Source organism: Scheffersomyces coipomensis, assembly GCF_036884675.1.
Source record: "Scheffersomyces coipomensis strain NRRL Y-17651 chromosome Unknown DFJ63scaffold_2, whole genome shotgun sequence".
In the NCBI taxonomy this organism is placed as follows: Eukaryota; Fungi; Ascomycota; class Pichiomycetes; order Serinales; family Debaryomycetaceae; genus Scheffersomyces; species Scheffersomyces coipomensis.
This window is the reverse complement of record NW_027042893.1, coordinates 1705111-1727113: the sequence shown is the minus strand read 5'-3', so window position 1 is coordinate 1727113 and position 22003 is coordinate 1705111. Positions and strand designations below refer to the sequence as shown.

The 22003-nt window shown below is 32.3% G+C and overlaps 7 protein-coding genes across 7 annotated transcripts; 3 read left to right on the top strand and 4 right to left on the bottom strand. All coding sequences in view use genetic code 12, as the record gives it.

Annotated features, from left to right (window-relative positions):
• Positions 1-313: 313 nt before the first annotated feature.
• On the top strand, positions 314-3490 carry STE23 (metalloendopeptidase; the record flags this gene model as incomplete). The annotated part of the gene is made up of 1 exon (XM_064907408.1): positions 314-3490. The coding sequence occupies one exon, from the start codon at positions 314-316 to the stop codon at positions 3488-3490; it is 3177 nt and encodes a 1058-aa protein (XP_064763911.1).
• Positions 3491-3579: 89 nt separating this feature from the next.
• Positions 3580-5855, top strand: DFJ63DRAFT_84957 (uncharacterized protein). Its single transcript, XM_064909146.1, has one exon. The coding sequence runs from the start codon at positions 3669-3671 to the stop codon at positions 5517-5519; it is 1851 nt and encodes a 616-aa protein (XP_064763910.1). The 5' UTR covers positions 3580-3668; the 3' UTR covers positions 5520-5855.
• DFJ63DRAFT_81803 (uncharacterized protein) lies at positions 5547-7370 on the bottom strand. The gene has a single exon (XM_064909136.1). The coding sequence runs from the start codon at positions 7100-7102 to the stop codon at positions 5573-5575; it is 1530 nt and encodes a 509-aa protein (XP_064763909.1). The 5' UTR covers positions 7103-7370; the 3' UTR covers positions 5547-5572.
• Positions 7371-7637: 267 nt separating this feature from the next.
• On the bottom strand, positions 7638-9374 carry DFJ63DRAFT_311904 (uncharacterized protein; the record flags this gene model as incomplete). The annotated part of the gene is made up of 1 exon (XM_064905868.1): positions 7638-9374. The coding sequence occupies one exon, from the start codon at positions 9372-9374 to the stop codon at positions 7638-7640; it is 1737 nt and encodes a 578-aa protein (XP_064763908.1).
• A 1771-nt stretch (positions 9375-11145) lies between these two features.
• On the bottom strand, positions 11146-14785 carry DFJ63DRAFT_317882 (FG-nucleoporin). The gene has a single exon (XM_064906874.1). The coding sequence runs from the start codon at positions 14615-14617 to the stop codon at positions 11342-11344; it is 3276 nt and encodes a 1091-aa protein (XP_064763907.1). The 5' UTR covers positions 14618-14785; the 3' UTR covers positions 11146-11341.
• On the bottom strand, positions 14713-19713 carry DFJ63DRAFT_317880 (uncharacterized protein). Its single transcript, XM_064906873.1, has one exon. The coding sequence runs from the start codon at positions 19539-19541 to the stop codon at positions 14826-14828; it is 4716 nt and encodes a 1571-aa protein (XP_064763906.1). The 5' UTR covers positions 19542-19713; the 3' UTR covers positions 14713-14825.
• DFJ63DRAFT_81807 (uncharacterized protein) lies at positions 19664-21991 on the top strand. Its single transcript, XM_064909137.1, has one exon. The coding sequence runs from the start codon at positions 19740-19742 to the stop codon at positions 21939-21941; it is 2202 nt and encodes a 733-aa protein (XP_064763905.1). The 5' UTR covers positions 19664-19739; the 3' UTR covers positions 21942-21991.
• The last annotated feature ends 12 nt before the right edge of the window (positions 21992-22003 follow it).

Genomic DNA, 22003 nt, shown 5'->3' with positions numbered 1-22003 from the left:
TAGATTAAATTCAATATATAACACATGTAATTACACAAAGTGCTTCCCCACCAAAAAGTCAAAAGTGAGGCAGACAGCATAGAAAAAGTATCAGAGAGAGCAAAAAATATATTGCCAAAAATCTAAAAAGGTATAACCTCGACGGTTGATGAAGTATTTCTTTTTAAAGTTCTTTATATGGCTGGTATTGTTGATGTTAGGATTCAGAACAGCATATAAAGCAATAATAGATCAACCATTTTACTCAAAACTTCGTTTCATTTCCAATTCATCTGCATTTCAATCAGCATCTTCTTCATCTTCATCAATTGCAATGACGGCAAATTCATCTCAATATACGATATTATCTGATAATGCCAGTATAGAAAAACCAGTGACTGATGATCGTTCTTATAGACTCTTTAAGATCAATTCCAATGACTTACATGTATTAGTTATCAATGATCCAACTGCAGATAAAGCTGCTGCCTCTTTGGATGTTAATGTTGGGGCTTTTGCGGATAAAGAATATGATGTACCTGGTTTAGCTCATTTCTGTGAACATTTATTATTCATGGGGACTGAAAAGTATCCTAAGGAGAATGATTATGCTGATTATTTAGCTAAACACTCTGGTCATTCAAATGCTTATACTGCTGCTGAACATACTAATTATTATTTTCAAATTAGTTCAGAATATCTTGAAGGCGCCTTAGATAGATTTGCTCAATTTTTCATATCTCCCTTATTCAGTATCAGTTGTAAAGATCGTGAAATCAATGCTGTAGATTCAGAAAATAAAAAGAATTTACAAAGTGATAATTGGAGATTATATCAATTAGATAAACTGAATAGTAATCCAAATCATCCATATAATGGATTTTCAACTGGTAATTTCCAAACTTTACATGTGGATCCAACAGCAAAAGGGTTAAATGTTAGAGATGTCTTAATTGATTTCCATAAGAACCATTATTCATCAAATTTAATGAGTTTAGTAATATTAGGTAAAGAAGATTTAAATACTTTAACTGATTGGGCACTTGAAAAATTCACTGATGTTTCAAATAAAAATTTATCAAGACCAACTCATGAAGAAGTGATCTTAACTGAAAATCATTTAAAAACTTTGATTAAAGCTAAACCAATCATGGATAAAAATGAATTAGAAATAACTTTTATGATTCCCGATGATTTAGAACTGCAATGGGATACCAAACCAAATAGTTATTTCTCTCATTTATTAGGTCATGAAAGTGATGGTTCAGTATTACATTATCTAAAACATAAACAATGGGTCACGGAACTTTCAGCTGGAAATGTTAAAGTTTGTCAAGGTAATTCATTCTTTGTATTAAATTTCGAATTAACTCCTGAAGGATTAAATAATTGGAAAACAGTTGTCGTAACTGTATTTGAATATTTAAAAGCCATCACTAAAGATGAACCTAAAAAGTGGATTTGGGAAGAAATTAGTAATATGTCAAATGTTAATTTCAAATTCAGACAAAAAGCTGAAGCTTCCGGTACAGTATCTAAAATGAGTGGTAATTTATATAAATTCGTGGATCATATTCCAAGTCAATATATCTTAAGTTCAACCATTCTTAGATCATTTGATAGTGATGCTATTAAGAAGTATGCTAGTTATTTGAATCCGGATAATTTTAGACTTTCATTAATATCTCAATCATTAGATGGTTTAACTAATACAGAAAAATGGTATGGTACTGAATATTCTTATGAACCAATTCCTCAAGATTTAATGGATTCTGTGAGATCAGCCACCTTAAATCAAAGTTTGCATTATCCAAAACCAAATGATTTTATCCCTACCAATTTCGATGTATCACCAAAACTCGAGAAACCTCTACTTCATCCTTATTTAATTGAAGATAATAATCGTTTACAAGTTTGGTTCAAGCAAGATGATCAATTCGAAGTTCCAAAGGGAACGATTGAAATTGTTTTCCATTTACCTAGCTCCAATACTGATGTGAAAACAGCCACATTATCAACCTTATTAGGTGAATTATTAGAAGATGATTTAAATCAAATTACTTATTATGCATCATTAGTGGGATTAAAGGCTCATATCAGTTGTTGGAGAGATGGTTTTAATATTAAAGTAACTGGTTACAATGATAAATTACCTGTATTATTAGAACAAGTATTGAATAAATTCTTTAATTTTAAACCTGATCCAGAAAGATTTGAAGTTATTAAATACAAGATATCACAACAATTCAAAAACTTTGGTTTTAATCAACCATACGGTCAAATTGGTACTCATTTGTTATTATTGGTTAATGATAAAACTTATCAATATGCTGATAAATTGACTGCTTTGAATGAAATTACGTTTCAAGATCTTTATGAATTTAATGCTAAAACAGTGTGGGAGTCTGGGATTTTCAGTGAAGCTTTAATTCATGGAAATTTTGATTTTGAAAAGGCTCAAACAGTGACAAAGTTGATTAACAGTTCTACTAAGCATATTAAATCAATAGCTGAAAGTTATGATGAACTTGAAAAAGTAATCAAACTTCAGAATTATGTTTTACCAAAGGATGAACAAGTTAGATTTGAAATCCCATTGGAAGATCCTAAGAATATTAATTCATGTATTGAATATTATTTCCAAATTGCTGAATCCACTACTCCAGATAATGCCAGATTAAGAGTTCTTAGTGATTTATTAGCTACTACACTCAAAGAACCATGTTTTAACCAATTAAGAACCAAAGAACAATTAGGTTATGTTGTCTTTTCAGGTGTCAGATTAGGTAGAACTTCATTAGGATTCAGAGTCTTAGTTCAATCTGAAAGAACATCTGATTATTTGGAATATAGAATTGAAGAATTTTTAGATAGATTTGGAAGAATTGTCAATAAATTGGATGATGTTGAGTTCCAAAAGTATAAGCAAGCACTTAAGGATAGTAAATTAACTAAATTAAAACAATTAAGTGAAGAAACTTCAAGATTTTGGAATTATATCGTGGATGGAAAGTATGATTTTGAAGCTAAGTTTAATCATGTTAAAGTATTAGAAACTATAACACTTGAAGAATTCAGACAATTTTATAAAGAATTTGTGTTGGACAACAAGTCCAGATTAATTCTTCATTTAAAATCGCAAAATCCAAATACTCCATCTGAATTAAAGTTGATCCAAAGTTCATTAATAAATTTCATATATAGAAATGATTTAGAAATTTCATCAGATAAATTAGAGGCTATCATCCAAAAGAATTTAGATAATCATAAGGAATTAGTCACCGAAACCATTCAAGAACTTGAAAAATCAAATACTGAACGAGTTCCATCATTCGAAACCTTATTAAAAGTATTACAAGATGATACAGCTAATCCAATTCCAGCAAAATATCAAGGTACAGCATTAACTAGTGTAGACAAACTTAGATCTCAAATGACATTAGGTGGTTTACCAGTACCATTTAATAGTTTCAGTAAATTCTATTATCCTCATGATATCTCCCATTTATAGATAGTTTAGAAAAAATATATCGATTATTTATTGTTTAAATCTTTTACACAGATCCGTATACTTTCATTATGTGCAGTACGTGGCACCCCAAAATTGTAACAGCCAAGTCTACAAAACTATTTAGGCAGCCAAACCCATTTAGAACAACCATATACCCAATCATCACCACACATCAATCATGACATTGAATCTATCAAAGATAAGTGAGGCATACTTCAAGAAATTGTTTCTTCCAAAGAGTTTGGATTCATCAGTTTCCCCAGAATCAAAATCGAGTGTTTTGGTGTTAGATCAATTCACCACTTCGATCATATCAATGTGTTATACCCAAACCCAATTGCTTCAGAATAATGTTATATTGGTTGAATTACTTGATAATTACAGATCCTTTAACAAGATGAAGCATTTGAATTGTATTGTTTATATTAAACCTACCAAAGAATCCATACAAGCATTCATTAATGAATTGAGCAATCCTCATTTTAAGAGCTATCAATTGTTTTTGAACAATACGATCAATAAGACCCAACTAGAACGATTGGCAGAAGCTGATGAATTCGAAGTGATTAATCAAGTTGTGGAAGTGTTTCAAGATTATTTGATTATCAATAGTAATCTTTTTACGATTAATTTACCTTCAAATTCACCAACGCCATCAAGTTCAAATTCTTCAATTGTTGAAGAATCTAATAGTTTAATCAGTTTATTATTATCATTAAAGAAATGTCCTATAATTAAATACGAACCGAGTTCAATTGACTTGAAACGTCTAAGTTCTGAAATCTTGTATAACATAAATTCCAATTCCAATAATAACTTATTTGATGATTTAAATAAAGGTAGTGATAGGCCCCCTATTTTATTACTTTTGGATAGAAAGACTGATCCAATAACTCCTTTGATTTCTCCTTGGACCTATCAATCTATGATTCATGAATATATTGGTGTAAAGAAGAATATAGCTGAGGTTGCCAATGAACAATTAATATTGGATGAAACCCAAGATACATTCTTTAAGGAATCGATGTATTTAAATTATGGTGATTTAACTGATAAATTTCAAAACTATGTTGAATACTATAAAAAGGAAACTAAGCAGACATCAATTGAAAACTTACAAACTCAAAACTTGAATGAATTAAAGAAAATGTTAACTAAATTTCCTGAATTTAAGAAATTATCATCGAATATATTGAAACATTTGAATATCATAAGTGAAATTGATAAAGAGGTTAATAATCAAAATATGTGGGAAATCGGTGAATTACAACAAACCATAATTTGTGAATTGGATAATCATCAAAATATTAAATCAAGATTAATTGAAATATTAGATAATTCTAAAATTACTACCATTAACAAAATTAAATTAGTATTGTTGTTTTCCATAAGGTTTCACAACACCAACGATTTATCATTGTTTACTGCTAAATTAAATGATATAACCAAAACCAATCCTTCTCCAACTGTTTCTCAAAATGCATTACTCAAGAAGTTTAATGCATTATTTAGTTCTAAAATTTCAACAACATCAGTTGCAAATACAAATGCTAATAATCTCGGTAATATTTTTGCCAACAAGACAATCAATATACCAGGCTTATTCAATAACAATAGAAATAACAGAAATCAAAGTAAAAATGATAATATCTATTTACAGTATGTTCCTAAGCTTAATGAAATCCTAGCTGATTTAATAACTCCAAATCAAGAAACCAATAGTGGTACAACCTTATCTACACTTGTACCTGATGTTGTGGCCAATCAATATGGTAGAAGTATTCAATATGAACCAGTTCAAGATATAATCATATATATTAAAGGAGGTGTAACTTATGAAGAAGCTAGATTGATTCGTGAGTTAAGCGCTAGTAATAAGAAAATCAATTTAATAATTGGTGGAGATTCCATATTGAATAGTTCAAACTGGTTGAATTATTTATATGACTTGGTGAATGACTCAAGTACTACTGATGTCATCAGTGATCCTACAGAAGAACGAAGAAAACAATTACGTGATTTATTATAAGAATAAATGCTATACTTTTATATATATATATAAATAGGGGAGTTCACTTGTCTTTATGGAGCATATTTACCGTATTTTTGTTCCCATGATAAGATTTTCTCAGTTAGATCTTCCATTAATTTAAGATTTTCATTAAAAGTACTAATTAACTTTTTATTATCTTCTTCATGAGTATTGGTTGTAGATGTTGTACCCACAATGGTTCTAACATGATCATGATCATCACTTTCAATGATACTTATACCAGTCTGAGTAGCATTACCATTGATGTCGATTTCTTCCTTATAACTGAATAATTCAATTTTATTTGATTTTTCTTCTTCCAATTCTATTTGTGAACGTCCTAACCACTCTAAAATTGCTCCTGTTCTTTTTCTTAATTCATAAACAGTTGATTTTTCACTAACATATCTTGGTTTAGAAGGTTGATTGATTAATTCCTCCTTGGTCATAGCTGATATTCCACTTCCTTCATTTCCATTATTATTAGTTGATTTTGGACCTGGTGTAGATCCTCTTGGTTTCTTAGTCTTGGCTGTTCTACCTCTTGGTTTACCACGTTTAAACAGTTTAGCTGTTCCTGATTCGGTATCATCTTCTATATTGGAAGGATCTTGATCTGATTCAACTTCGGATTTGGAAATTATATTTTGTTTTGCTTCGTCTGAATCATCAGATTTTGCTCCACGTCTTTTACCAACTGAATTTGAAGATGATAATGCCGCAGAACTAGTGGCATTTTCAGATGCTGCTCGTTTGGAGTCCACTGGAATTCCTGATTCCTTAGCACTCTCACGTAAAGCTTTCTGTAATTGTTCATCATAACTATCATCATAATGTCTTCTTTCCTTGCGAGATGCTTTTGAAGGTTGAGGAGATTGTTCATTTGATGAACGTTTATTTTTGGATCTAGTCTTACCTGATTCATTATTACTATCATCGAGATCATTAGTAGTGACTGCTGGTGGTGGTAGTTGACTGTGTTGATGATTATGATGATGATGACGGGCTTGTACTTTATGGCCTTCCATGGCTAATAATTTCTTTCTCTTTTCATTAGTTGGTTTATATAAAGTACGGATTAATTCATTACTGGTGGCATTAATGTAAATGAAGATATGTAAATCTGGTTTACATAACTCACACCAGTATTTATCAGGGACATCTTCATTTATAAATAATCCCACACAATAACCATGTTGCCATACTGAACATTTATCACATTGAATAAACAAACCTTGATCAATTTTAGTTATATTATATTCTTTATCGAGTAGATCTGCCACTTGAGGACTTATGGAAGTTAATTCATCTTGTCCGCAAATACATCTTGTTATTTCTTGTTCTTCATCCTCATCAACTTCATCTTCCTCCTCATCTCCTTCAGCAGCAACAGCCGTAGATGCGGCAGCTGTTCCTCGACCTCGATTACTTTGACCTTTAGTACTTTTTAATTTATTCCCTTGGACGGGTATTTCTTCTTCTTCGTCTTCTTCCTCATCATCTTCTCCCTCTGCTTCATAATTATCAGGATACTCTGATGGTTGCTCAGAATACCTTGATCTACCTGAACGACGTGACATTTGCTATGATGAATATTACTGTTTTGATTCTATTTTTTTGTGTTCAGTAATTCTTATGAATACCACGATACAAGTTATAGCAGTAGTTATGTAATTGATACAAGATACACCACTAGAAGGGTTATCGTTTTAATAGTTAATATTGATAATGATATCAAATAAGCGTTTCTGGTTGTAGTTTAATTCGGAATTTTTAAAACATATGAAAAATAAATTACACAAACAAAAATCAACACATCCATACCGCAAAGTACATGCAGGAAGAAAAAAAATAGTAAACTAAAAATAGAAAACACAAATTACTGCAAAAGGAAGAAGAAGATTTTTTATAGTTATAAATAAATATATGTATAATAATAATATAAATGACAACTTACGTACAAAGTAAACTAAACTGAATGAGGAAGAACGATTAAGAACGAGAAAGTAATATAATATAATATAGTATATAGAAAAGTCTGAATTTTTTTTTTAGAGAGTTTATAACGATTTTCTTTTTTGGAGAGCGCCTGAAATGTAATGAAATGAATTGTACCTAATTACTTGGATGTAAAGTACCATCTCTATCATAAATACCTTGACATCTAATATAAGGATCTAAATTAAGATAGTTATCGGATAAAGCAATGTTCAATTTGATTTTATCTTTTAAATATTGATCACTAATGGATGGATTAGTTGATTCTACCCATCTTTTAGTAGTTTCTAAGAATTTCAAATATAAATCATCTCTTTCTTTAATTAATTTCTTATAAGTAGCATCTTTTCTCTTTGGTGGATACATATCTTGTTCTTCTGGAATTGGATAGAATGGTTTAGTATCATCTTCACCACCTAAATAATCAGGAATATAAATTGGATCAACAAATTTAGATAATTCCTTTGCATCTTTAGTAAAATGAATCTTGGAAGCAACTACTGGATCTAACCAATTTTTAATAATATTCCAAACTGTTGAGAAAATCCAAGGAGCATTATGAATTAAAATAACTCCTAAAGTTTCAGGATAATGAGCTTCAAAAACATCAGCCAAGAATTTAATAGTAGCATAATCAGCATTCTTTAATGAGAAACCAGTTAAATCAAAAACAATAGAACATTGATCAACAGAATCAGTAACTTCTCTTAAGAATAATCTACACCATTCAATAGTAACCACAGCATATCTTTGAGATTCATTTAATGGAGAATCACTACCAAAATGTTTTTTAGCTTGGAACATAAAGATTGGATTACGATTATTATCATGACCTTTAATGTAAGATTTTTCACAACTGAAATTTTTAATAAAACCTTTATTAGTACCAGTCAAATAAGATTTACCATCAGCTTCATAAACCCAATTATCAGGATCAAAATCACCACTTGTTCTCCAAGCTAATGATTTAAACATCATTTGTAAAGCATTATCATATTTCCATTTTCTAGCTCTAACAAATCTTAATATGAAATTATCCGGTAAATCATTTCTTAAAGCAGTATAAAGACCATTATGTAAATTTTTAGCTTTATATTGAGCCATGAAAGGTAATAAACTAGTATTTGGTTTAATATTAGCAATCAGATAAGAATTATGACCAGAATTACCACCATAACCATTATTTTGATGAGAAGAAGATTTTGATTTATTATAAGTTGGAATTATACCATCAAAATCAGTAATAGTAGTAGAAGCAGTAACAAAAGTTTCTAATGATAAATCTGAAGTATAACCATCATCTTCATCTTCATAATAATCATCTGATTCTTGATCTTTTACAACCATACCAGCTTTATAATAACCTCTAAATACAGCTTCAAATTTAGGGTTCACTTCAGTCACGGGACGATATTTTTCAAATGAGGATTGAGTTTGAATTTGATGCATTCTTTTTGAATCAACTGGAGCACTAAGAATCGTTTCTTTAGTTTCCTTTTTACCACCAAATAAACCTCTACTTGATCTTGAAGTCTTTTTTGAACTGGAAGAATTAACTGAATTTCTAGTGGTAGTTCTAGTTAATTCATGAAATGATGATTTATCTTCAAATCCAACGGTTGAAGTGGATGGTATAAAACATTCACCATATTGTAAATCTTCATTTGAAATATCAATGGGATAATCGTAATATTTCAACATATTAGCCCAAACTTGCTTTAAAATAATTTCTTGCTCGGCATTAATGGTTTGGATTCTAGCTGGTCTATAAACCACTGGTTTTTTGAATTGTTGAGTATTATGTTGTTGTTTATGACCATGATGGCCATGGTGATTATGATGAGAATGAGTCATTCTGGTGATGATAGCTACTCAATTGGATCTAATTAAACAGGGGACGTTAAAATTTTTTTTAAATCAAATTAGGTATAGACTCTCGAGAGTGGAAAATTAATTGAATTGAATTGAATCGGTTACAAATATAAATGTCTGATTTGAAACAATACAAAAATATTTTGGTTTTGTCTGTTTTGTCTGTTTTGTGGGCTATAATTTTAAATTCCGATCCGTCTAGCGGGAACTTTGGGGATTGCTGTTGCTGTCGCTGATTGATGGGGGGAAACTCTCAGTAAAGTTTCTAGTGACGAAAAATAAAATGTAGCGAGATTTGGCTTAAATTGTACTGTGAAAAATTCTGATTTCAGTACAAATTAAGGAGTAAAAGTGGGATAGGTGTTGGTTGGATTGGGTGGATTGAAAATAAATTTGTAAATGTAGTTGTCGTAGGAGCAATACTTATTCAAATCAATTGAACAATAATATTACTATCTTAATAACTTAAAAGATAAGGGGCTATTTGGTAACAGTATGTAAAACTGGAAAAAGACAGGAGAAGACAAGACAAGACAGAGTTGAATTGAAAATATCAAATTTTACAAAATAAATAAAACAAGAGAAATTGTCAATATATATATCTACATCTAAGATAAAGCTCATGACTATGATTATGATTTATCACAATTAGTTATCTTGAACAAGGATTATCCTTAAATCTATATAAATTTGTACTATGAAAAATTGCCAATGTAAAATTACCAGATTTAGCAAAAGTTACAAAAAATTTTAAAATTTTAAATTCTTTTTTTGGTTTCTTTTTTTATTTTTATTTTATTGAATTTTGAATTTTCGTATGGATGGAAGAAACAGTGATAATTTTAAGTTAGATTGAAATATATAAAGTATGTGTAGTTGTAGTTGTGAACAATGGTTATGTCAATTGGGCTTTACAAACACAGTGTTCCTATCTTTATTTGTCAAATTCATACAATAGCCTCTGATACAGATCTTACTAAAGTGGAGACAAATCCTATTTAACAATCATAATTGACTATTTCATTATGAAACAATGTCATTTAACAGCAACATATTAGAGAGGGGGAGTGGGGAGGAGGGAGCAGTAACACATCGACGTAATCTAAAATGACCAAAAGTTTATGATCCATATAGTTAACTAAAACTGTCAATTTTACCTTTACTGCACCAACCCACAATATTTTATAGAAAAAATTTCCTATTTAGGTAGTGCCTCTAACCTGTGATATTTCATTTTAATGCAATTATTTTTAAGGACACACATTTGTATAATTTGCGTTTTCTAATTGTAGTTTCATATAGCCGTTGTTCTTGGATAACGTAAGTGATGTACTAAGGGTGATCAACAACAACTTGAAGTTGAAGTTGAAGTTGAAGTTGTTGTTGGAAGCGGATCCCTTCCTCAAATAGTACCCCTTTTTCCATCAAAACACATTAAACAGTTAACAAGTCACAAGGAGTTTGCAAACCAAAACACCCACCTTGTCATTCGTAATAAATTATACTTTTTATTCACTAAAAAATAGAATCTATACTTGAAAACTTTACTTTCACTATCCATATTTTCATCATCATCGGTTCTTAAATTTAAAATTTGCCCAAAATTTATCATTTGTATGGGGAATGATAATGTGTGAAAAATAAAAAGATGGGGTAAAAATACGCTCGCTCTCTAACCCCATTATGTAATGGCTCACATGCATAATCCATCCTTAACTGACTTTCGTTTACGCTTATTTTATACCTTATCAATATCAATATCATATTTCATCATATATTTATTTAACTAATATATCTACAGCTGGTTTTGCAATTATAAAGTTTTTACTTATTATTTATTTATACATAATTACTCGATAAATGAGATGGATTGAAACTATGTTTTATTCTATAATCTCTCTGTTTCTCATATTTATCGCAAAAATATTTACCTACCCAATATTATCTATCTATCTTCTTCTTTGTCTCATTTGAGCGATCTTACGACCTGTGAGTATTGGTGGAGTAGGCGTTGATTGTATTCCTGTTGCAGCTCCTATCACTGCACCACCAACATTCCCATTACCATTATTCATCATCATTGAACCTCCAAATGGATTAGTACCTCCTCCATTCGATGGTGTACCAAATTGAGCATTAGGCATAGAAAGACCATTCAAATTATTACTACTAGCACCATTATTAGCACTACCACCAAATGAAAATGGAGTAGGTTCTCTACTACCATTGCCTCCAAATACAGCTGCTGGATCAGGTGTACTACCTCTTGTTGTAGCAGCAGCTCCACCTCCAAATTGAAATGTTGGTGCCGTAGTTTGTCCAAACATATTACCTGCTGATCCAGATCCTGCTGCAGTTGCAGCTCCTCCAAATACGCTAGCTGGATTGATATTGGTAGTTGAGGATCCAAATGAAAAACCTCCCACACCGGGATTAGCATTGTTACCCACAGGAGTAGTGGATCTTGAAATACTATTATTACTACTATTATTAGACCCAAATTGTACAATTGGATTGGCATTAGCAGTAGGAGCAGATAATGTTTTTTGTGAAGTAGCTGATCCAAAATTTAATACTGGTTTTGAATTTGGAGTGATTCCAGCTGCAAATTTAAAACTAGGGTTGGCATTAGGTATAGTTGAAGTAGGAGCTGATGTGGTAGTTGTAGCTGAACTGCCATTTAAAGCTGATGTATTACCAAATGAAAATATTGGTTTGGATGGTGGGGTGCTGACTGTAGCGGCATCGGATGATGCTGATGATGTTGGTTGATCTATTTTACCTCCAAACGAAAATGCCGGTCTCTTTTTTGATGGTTCTAAAGCATCCAGAGCATTATTTTCTCCAAATTTTATACTTGGTTTAGAACTCTCTGAATCAAATATATTTCTCTTGTTGGAAGCAGCAGCGGTGTTACCACCAAATAATGAATCGGATGGTGCTGTAGTTTTAGTTGAATCACCGAATTGGAAAGTACTTGATTTTTCATCAGTTGATTTACCTAACACCGGAGTACTGAAACTGAATTTTGGCACAGTAGTTGGTGGTTCAGATTCAGCTTTATCACCATTTTCGGAAGGTTTACCAAACGAAAATGGAGTTGTTTCTTTCTTATTCTCTTCTGGTTTAGCATCTGTTAATGAAAATGATGGTATTGGTGTACTACTACTACTAGTGCTCTTAGTTTCTCCAAAACTGAATTTAGGAACCGTTTTGGTTTCATCTTTCTTTTCAGTTCCAAAACTGAATAATGGTTTTGGTGTGGAATCAGATGTGGCATCTGATTTATTACCAATATTGAATGATAATTTCGGTGCTTCTTTCTTTTCGGTAGTTGAAGGAATTGAGAATAAAGGTTTAGAAACTTCATCTTTCTTTTCTCCAAACAATGAAGCAGCTGTGGTTGTAGTGGTTGATTCGTCTTTCTTTCCAAAACTGAATAATGATGAGGATGGTTTGGCAGTTTCTTCTGGCTTATCTTTGCTTACAGAACCAAAACTTATACTTGGCTTTACATAAGAATCAGTTTTAGTTTCAGATCCCCCAAAACCAAATGAAAGCTTTGGTGCTTCTGCTTTCTCTTCACCAAAGCCGAATTTAGGAGCATCTTCATTGAGCACTTTACTCTCTTTCTTATTATCACCAAAGGAAAACAAAGATTTAGCTGGAACTTCCTCTTTCTTTTGTGATGTACTACCACCTAATTTGAATGGTTCATGTTGTGATAAAGTGGCCTTTTCTACCAACTCCTCATTTTCATTTCTTCTTTCAATTATTGAATTAATAGCCTCATTATTGATCTTAAATTGAAATCCAGAACTTGGACCCAATGACTTTTCGTTCTTTTTCTTAGCATCCGCAGAATTAATAGTATTGCTGCTGCCACCATTGAGATTCTTATCAGTACTTAATGATTCTGTATCTTTCAATTTAATGATATTAGATACTTTCTTTGATTTCTCGAGATAATCAGCATCTAACTTTAAATCAATCTTGGTATTGTTCAATAATGAATCATTCAAACCAATCCTTTGATTGGTCGATTTCAAATTCTTATTTCCATATCTGTTAAATGCAGAATCTTCATCAATCGATAATCGTTTGTTATTATTAATAGTTGGTTCTTTCATAAATGTTGGCTTTGTGACTGATCCAAGATAACCACTGAACTTTTTATTATCATTAACTGATTTGGGAAGATCATCGATTATATCTTTGGATTGCTTCTTATCATCAAGTTTAACATCATAGAAGAATTCACCACTGAATAATTTATTACTCGTCTTGGCTCTCTTTATACGATTATCATTAGATCCTAAGCTTGTAATTCTTCTTCCTCTCTTTTTCGTCTTAAATACTAATGAATCACTCAAGTAACTTATATCATGAGTTTGAGTTGATGTTTCAACTTTCTTAGTTTCGGGATTAATACTTGACATCGTTTCATTTGGATCAACCATATACTTGATCTTTCTCTTGATTGATTCTGATTCTTGAACAGAACGTTTTAATTGTAATAAATGATATCTTTCTCTTGGATCCAAGTTAATAAATGGAGGTCTGACTAAATTACCTTCATCATCTTGATATAATGGAGCGTATTCATGTTCTATCATCATTGGTGTTCCATCATTTACACTTTCAGTTCTGGATGTGACAGTTTGTAATGACATTGGGGTATCTAGTCTAGGTAATATTCCTAATGGCGAAGCATCTCTTGAAAACTCTTGTTCTACAATTGGATTCAAGGTAGAGTTAACAACGCCATCTTTGACAACACCATTACTATAAGCTGTACTCAATCGTCTTTCCAAATCATTACTGACTTCTTCATTTGAAGTATGGAATGAATTATAATATGTTTTGTAAGTTCCTAAACTATTATTCAAAGTTGATGATCGAGGTATAGAATCGGTACTTGGCATAGCTTGAATTGATAATCTTTTCTTCTTAATCGAAGTGAAATCATCATTCAAAGGTTCATCTTCTATTATCATTCTATCAACATCATTTAAATGTCCTGGGAATTTGATAGTTGAAGATTCTTGATTAGTTTGCCCTTGAGGTGGAGCTTGAAATATTCGAGCAATTGGAGCTTTAAAATATGATACAAGTGATGATAATCGAGACACCGGCTTCTTTATCTTCCTTCCTGTAACCGGATCGTACTCAACATTACTCTCAGTAACAGTCTGAGGACTCACAGACCTCCTCGAATTAGGCATTTACGTCTGTGATATTGATTGATACTGAGTTATAATAGTTGTTGTTGTATGGCGATGAAGAACTTAATTTTTTTTTTTGATCAGTCTTCTTCGTTACCAGATCGAGCGCAAATAAAAAAAATATAATTAAACTGAATAAATTTTATATTGTAATAAATTAAATTAAATTAAAGTAAAAATCGTAATTAGAAACTCGTTATTAGTTATGCTATATAGCAGAGGGTGTTGAATCAGCAGAAGCAGTACTGGCACTATAATTAGAAAATGTAAACTCTGCTCTTCTCTCCATATCGTAAAAGTCTTGATTTAAGGTTAACCCTTGATGATCTTCATCAAAAATATCGCCTTCATCGATAGAATCATATGGTAAGGCTGGATTCTTTAATCCAATTACAGGATCATCCTTCGCATCTTCACTGATTTCTTTGATCAATTTCAACATCACATTCTCACCATAGTTAACACCGTACGATGCTACAATAGGAATGAAGCCTTTGGCCCAAGCATCCACAATTCTTGCTCTTTGTTTGGTTCTTAATCTTGAAATAGGGAATTGTCCTCTTTTGATAAAGGCCACAATATCAACTATAAGATGATGTTTACTCAACACTGTATTAACAATTATAGGAACCAAAGATGCGTAATATTTCACCGGTTGTGTTTGACATACAACAATGGTATAATCGGCACATTTAAAAATACAAACACCATTTTTATTTATAGATGGATGACTTGACTCGATTGTATTCTCAACATCAATTGGGAAATGATGCAATCCCATGATTTCAAATGTATCAGCAATCTTACCAAGTAAGAATAATGGTTGAAATGTAGTCAGTTCTGCTAGTGCGGATTGTTGATTGGAGTTATGACTATTATTCTTGGTGATTGATATATTATGCAAGAATCCTAAATCTCCAGTTCTTAAATATCTAGTACTTGAATCATCACCAGTAATATTACAATTGAATTGTAATTTGCTAAACTTATCTTCAGGACCCTTTGGACCGTTCGAGAATGATGCCAAATTAGCTTCTGATGATACCCAAATTTCACCATATTCACCTTCTTTACAAACCCGACATGTCTCTGGGTTGACAATAGCGATTTGAGTACAGACTGGAACAACCCCGGAATCTTGGATATGAAGAGCATTTGGAACTTCTTGTTGATTAACCACTGAAATATAACCTTGTCTTAAAGCGATAGGATCCAAGTACAAGTCAACAGGAGCGATGGTCATATAAGATCTAGTTGAAATCATTGGATTAAAAAAATGATCGTAAACTGCAGATAATGAAGCAGCACTTAAGTTAGCTGGTCTAAATATCTTAGCAATATCTTTCAATAACTCAATCTCAACTCTTGAATCAGTACTGATCATCATATTCTTCAAATGGTTTAAAGTGAATCCTTTTGGTGTAAATTTCGCAGCTGCATATTTAAGTTGTTGTTCTGTAACAAATACATCTTTAACCTTAAAACGAGATAAAGTAACGAAAAAGGTTAATGGATTTTCAGCATATCTGACTGGTGATAACAAAATTGTGGTTACACCTAAGAAGACACCCAATAAAGCGGATTGAATAAACCCAATACCAGATGCATGACGTACGCAACCAACTATACCGGACTTTGAATCAAAGTCACATGTTTCTTTGAACACTTTACAAATTCCCAATATGTTCTTATGTGTCAAGGTGGCACCTATTCTATAATGATCTGAAGTGAAATTTAACCAAATTAACGCAGTGGTATTTGGATCTCTATATTTCACAGCAGCTTGATATTTAGCAATTTTTGAATTTAAAGTAGCCACATTGGAAACCTTAGTTAATTTAGCAGTGTTTTTTATTCTTAATGAAACAGATGCCTTATGATAATATTTCTTAATGGAATCTGAAACCAGCCCACTCTTTAAGAAACTCTCAATTTCCTCATTTACAAGAATCTCAGCAACATCAAAATCCATTAACACTCCAACAAACGCAGGCAAATCTTCTCCAATTCTGTTGGAATCAAATGGTAGAACAGGGATTGGGATAATACCACAAATTAAACATGCATATAATGCAATAACAAACTCTTCCGATAAAGAGTACATCAAAATAACATATCTACCTGGTCTTACAGCAGCCTTTTCGATAAGGTAACTGCAAACTGCATAAACACGATGTTCAAATTTTTTCCAAGTCAAAGGTTTCTGACTCTTTCCACCATTATCGACTGTCAGGAATGCAACAGAATCACCCATACTAGCAACTCTCATCTTCAAAATATCAACTATACTTTTGAAATCAGTAAGCGGAATCTTAGTTCTATCATCCAAAGAATTAGCACGATAATCAATAGTAGAAAATTGGTCTGGAAAACTAGCAAGAGCAGCACTTCTAAGCTGGGAAGAATAAGGAGACCAAATACCACCAATAGGATCTTCACCATGTGGTATCACACTTAAGGATTTATTAGCAAAGAATTTCACAAATTGAGCTTCTAATCTTCCCTCTATGAACCATTTTCTACATAATAAATTAGCAATTTCTCTACCGCCACTTCTCATGATTCTTGGAAGGGTATCACAATCAACCACTAAGACACAATAAAGTCTTAAATTATGCTTAAGATACAATTTGTTGAAACATTTTTCTGCTATGATGTTTAAAAGACCTTCGTTGACCGGAACAGGCTGACTCTCGGCGTCAGAAAATTTAGTTGAAGGCGACGAATCTATGCTATTACTATCATCTGTTGTCTTCCTCTTTATCATAGTTTCAATAATTGCAACTGGTAAATGTTCATTAGCAATAAATATATCAAATATTGTACAATCATGAACTTCTCTGACTTCATTGGCCAATGTTGCTAACAAATGTGAGGAATAATGATATGTAGTTCCATTTCCCACAACAAAATCTTTCTTAAGTTTTTGAGATATTCTTTGATCAATCCAACAAACTCTTTGTCTGATTCTATCTTCATAAAGACCTAAAACATAAACTTTCCCTCTGAAAGTGAACCCTAAAAGTCCCGTTCTAAGGAAATCCATTTTTAAGACACCTTCAGCGTCACGACATTTTGCATGGAATATTTGTTTAGACTCATTTCTAAGCTTGTAGAATCCTCCCGATAAACAAGGACTATCGATCCAAATTTCTCCTAGCTCACCTTTTGATACCAATATAGACAGTTCAGGATTAACAACTGCTAAAGTTGAATCTGGTAAAGGATAACCAAATGAATCAACTCTTAAAGTATTTTTGGGTATATCATCAGATGGAGAAGGATTGACCTCTACTATTTTCACAATATTTCTGGTTAAGGATTCCTTATCAATTAATACAGAAGATAAATCACTTTCGTTACCATAATCATCTATTGCCTTATTCAAGCCTGTTTTAGAATCAACCCAATCTCGAAGGGAAATCACCATACCCCCAAAACCAGTCAATGTAAGCATTGGAATTACCGCATTATCAGGATGTTTGCAACCCAATGGACGTAAGAATCTCTGGGATAATACATCTGCAAATTCACCATCAACCATAGAAGCGTTCACTAAAACCCATCTAACTTGGGAGAAGTCCACCTTTTGCGTCTTGGAAAAATATCTTGTAGAGTTTGGTGATCTTTGATACTCATAAGTAACTTGTTTCAATCCTATATTATCACCAAGTAACATCGAAGCTCTGTATTTGGTCACTATGTGAGCGTATAAACCTGGAATTTCCATGACAACCTGTGGGGCCCATATAAGCACATTACCAGTATAAACATTGAATAGTATTCCCAAAATAAGACCGATCGAAATTCTTATATCTAAAGTCGATAAAACCACTTTTTTGTTTGCTTTATATTCCTTATAACTTCTTTGAATTGGACCACCAGAATCTGGCTTACTCAGAAGCGTTACTTCTAGAGAATTCATTTGATGTAATATTGTTCTATGACTCAATGCAACACCTCTCAATTCACCGACGGATGATCTGGAAAATTCGACATAGGCCAAATTTGCTTTAGTATCTATAGACAACTTTTGCATCACTCTTTTAAAATCATGTTGTTCAGCTGGCTTGGCAGATCCAAGATCATTGGTTTTCCATCTTACTAATTTTGAAGGCCATTTAATTGCTAAATTCTGAGCTTCTAGTCTTTTGGCGACGGCATCTGAATAAAGCAATAACTCTGAAGAAGTGGTCCTTACTATATCTAGTACTTCATCTAATGATATATCTTGATAGATAGGTATAGCAGTTACTCCTATCATAAAACATGCGAATAATGCCACGGCAAACTCACACACTTCTCCATCTCTATACAATAATAATACACAAGCACCAGAACGAATTGGAAGTTTATGATGCATATCATGAGCTAATTTCATTGCTTTTAAATATAATTTAGTCCATGTTATCGAATTGACTCTCTTACCCTTTGAATCAAGAGCTATAAATGCTTCTTCATCTTGTCGATGAATTCTAGCACGATTGGATAAAATATAAATAAGCAGATGTGATGTGAATTCATCTTCTTCTGCTGGTTCAACAATCTTTCTGGGATATAATGGAGCCTCCAACATGTCTGGATCTAGTTGAATTTCTTGTTGCTGTTGCTGCTGTTGTCGTAATCTATCAATGGATTGAAGAACATTCTCTCTCCTGTTAATATAAGTGTATTGATCAATGGTTTTGTTGACATGGAAGTCAACCTCCAAGGTTTGAAGTAATAATCGTAAGTCTGGAGGAGCATCATGTGGTATATTGTCTGTCATTGGTAAAGTACTGGGTGGAACCTTAGACTGAGGTCCTGTTCTTGCTGATATATGTGAATCAGTGACAGAAGTCAATGCAATCCCATTGTGTACTGATGATGTTCTTGGAGTCCTGGGTCGAGTCGAACCACCATTCGATGTAGGAATAGTTGACATTGTGTGATTGTATAGTCTTGGGTTTCTATAATAAGAACCATTAATAAACTAACTCTATTTGATTTTGTAATTAGTTTAATTATTCTCGCTTGACATCGTACTCTTCTGACTAAAAAAAAATAAAAATAAAAAAAAAAAATTGCAAATATTTTTCACTATTGGTTAAGATCAGTTGTTGCAAGAATAGTTAGGGAAGGTATGCTACGATATAGCATTTGTTCTTCTAGAAGTCGTTGGGGAATTACTATAGCGAATAGTTTGCAAAGTCAAAGATCGTTATTTGTTGTTAGTTCTGAGAAGAGAAATACTGCTAAGAAAGCTACAAAATATAAGAAACCAAATGTATATCAAATATTAGATGACCATACAGATAGAATACGGAAAGAGGATGATGTATTATATAAAAAGAGATTAGCAGAGCTTAGACTGTTGACTAGATCATTATCATCAGGCATACGGAAAGAAATGGAGTCAAAAAAGGAAATGGAAAAGCTCGATAATATACCTTTACCATCTGAAATTCAAAGGGAATCAACCAATTTATATAATAAGATAGATCCAGAATCGTCAAAGGCTATATCAAGTCATTTATTAATAGTTCCTTCGACAAAAATCCCCGATGAAATAGCGGAAAGGTTAGGATTAGCATTAAAGTACTTGGTCAATGGTAAAAATCAAAACTGGAGACTTGTGTTACAAGAGTTAAGTAATGGAGATGGTTTCAAAGACTTAAAGAGGGGCATTATAACTAAATTTATAGCAAGTATACCCCAAAAAGATTTGGCATATTTAATTCCTGAAATTGAAAATCTTTTACTTCAAGCTAAGGTTAAGCCGCATCCTGCTATGATTCATATTTTTATGAAAAGTATAGTTCATGGAACAGATTTGAAGGATAGTTCTATACTTGAAGCCTATTGTGAACTTCTTAAAGAGTTTGGACCATTATCAAGCCATACTTTTGAACTTATGATTACCGCTTATGGTAAGTGTAACCAAATGAAAGAGATTAATAAAACTCTTGCAGAGATGAAGAAAGTCGGTTTACTTCCAAATAAGAAAATCTTATCAAATCTTTTAGCCACATGTGTATATAAGGCAAACAATCACAATCAAGCAGTTCAAATCTTCGATTCTATGAAGTTCTTTTCAGAAACTACTAAGCCTGGTACTAAGGAATACCTGGATATTATTGTATCATATGTGAATAATGATGCCATAGAGAAAGCGTTAGACTTATATCAAGAAATGATAAAAGAAGGCATTGAAGTTAACCAAAATATTATGGTTGCTCTCTCTAAAGGATGTGCTTCTAGAGAACTATTCCGTTATAAAGCATGGGATTTCATGTTTGAAATCCAAAAGCATGGTTGGAAACCAACATTACAAACTTACGAATACATTCTTTATTTGTCATCTAAAGATGGAGATTTGACATTTTCACGAGCATTATATTCCAAGCTCGCAGAGTTAGGAAGTACTACAGCTAGATCATTTTCATTCTTACTTTTGGCTTATTCAAAAGTATCATTGGCAAGCTCATCTGGCTATCGTCCACCATTGATCACATTTAACGAACAAGGGAGAATATTCAGACGTAATTTTCTTTCCGAATCTACAGTGTTAGATTCCAAAGTGCTACCATTCTTACCCATTGAAGAGTTAACTTCAAAAGAACAAGTTTTGGCCGAATCATCAGCAATGTGGGGTTATGCCATATTGCAAACCCCAACCTTTATTAATGAGAAAAGTACCACCACATATTTGAATATAGCTGCTGAAGTAGGGAACCTTGAAGATTTTAAAGATAGGTATAATGTTTCTACGTACCTCAATGAAGAGGGAATGACGAAGACAAGAACCATTGAAGTAGAGGAAGACGAAACCGAAATCCGTGAAGAATCCTGTGAGCCTGAATTAAAGAAGACATTAATAAAGTCACCATTGCTACAAGAATTGGAAAACAGAAATTCCATACCGAAGGTTGCTAGAGTATCATTGACATATGATGTCGCTCTTAAAGCAGCTGCCAAGTTCAAAGATTATACATTCGCTCATCAGATATGGACAGAACGTGGAAGTTTCCGTAAAACCAAAAATTTCAGAGATTTACCACGTAGTGAAAGAGACAAGTTGGATTTTCAATTTGCAGCTTCAATGGTTCTTGCATTGACTAGAATGAATTTATTGCTGGATGCATTAGCTATTGTCTTAAGTACCGAATACCAATTCAGATGGAGTTGGAAAGAATTGAAACATTTAAATTTGGCGGCTATTGAGCTTGGTGAAGAAACCATGGTTAAGACTATTAGGGGAATTGTAAACAGAGCTCAAATAAAGTTTGAGGGTAAATTAAGAAGAAAAGATTATAAAAAATATGTTCTTCAAAGAGGATATTAATAGATTAACGTTTGTACATAAATAATGATAGTTAATACTTGTATATACATTAGAACTAGTGT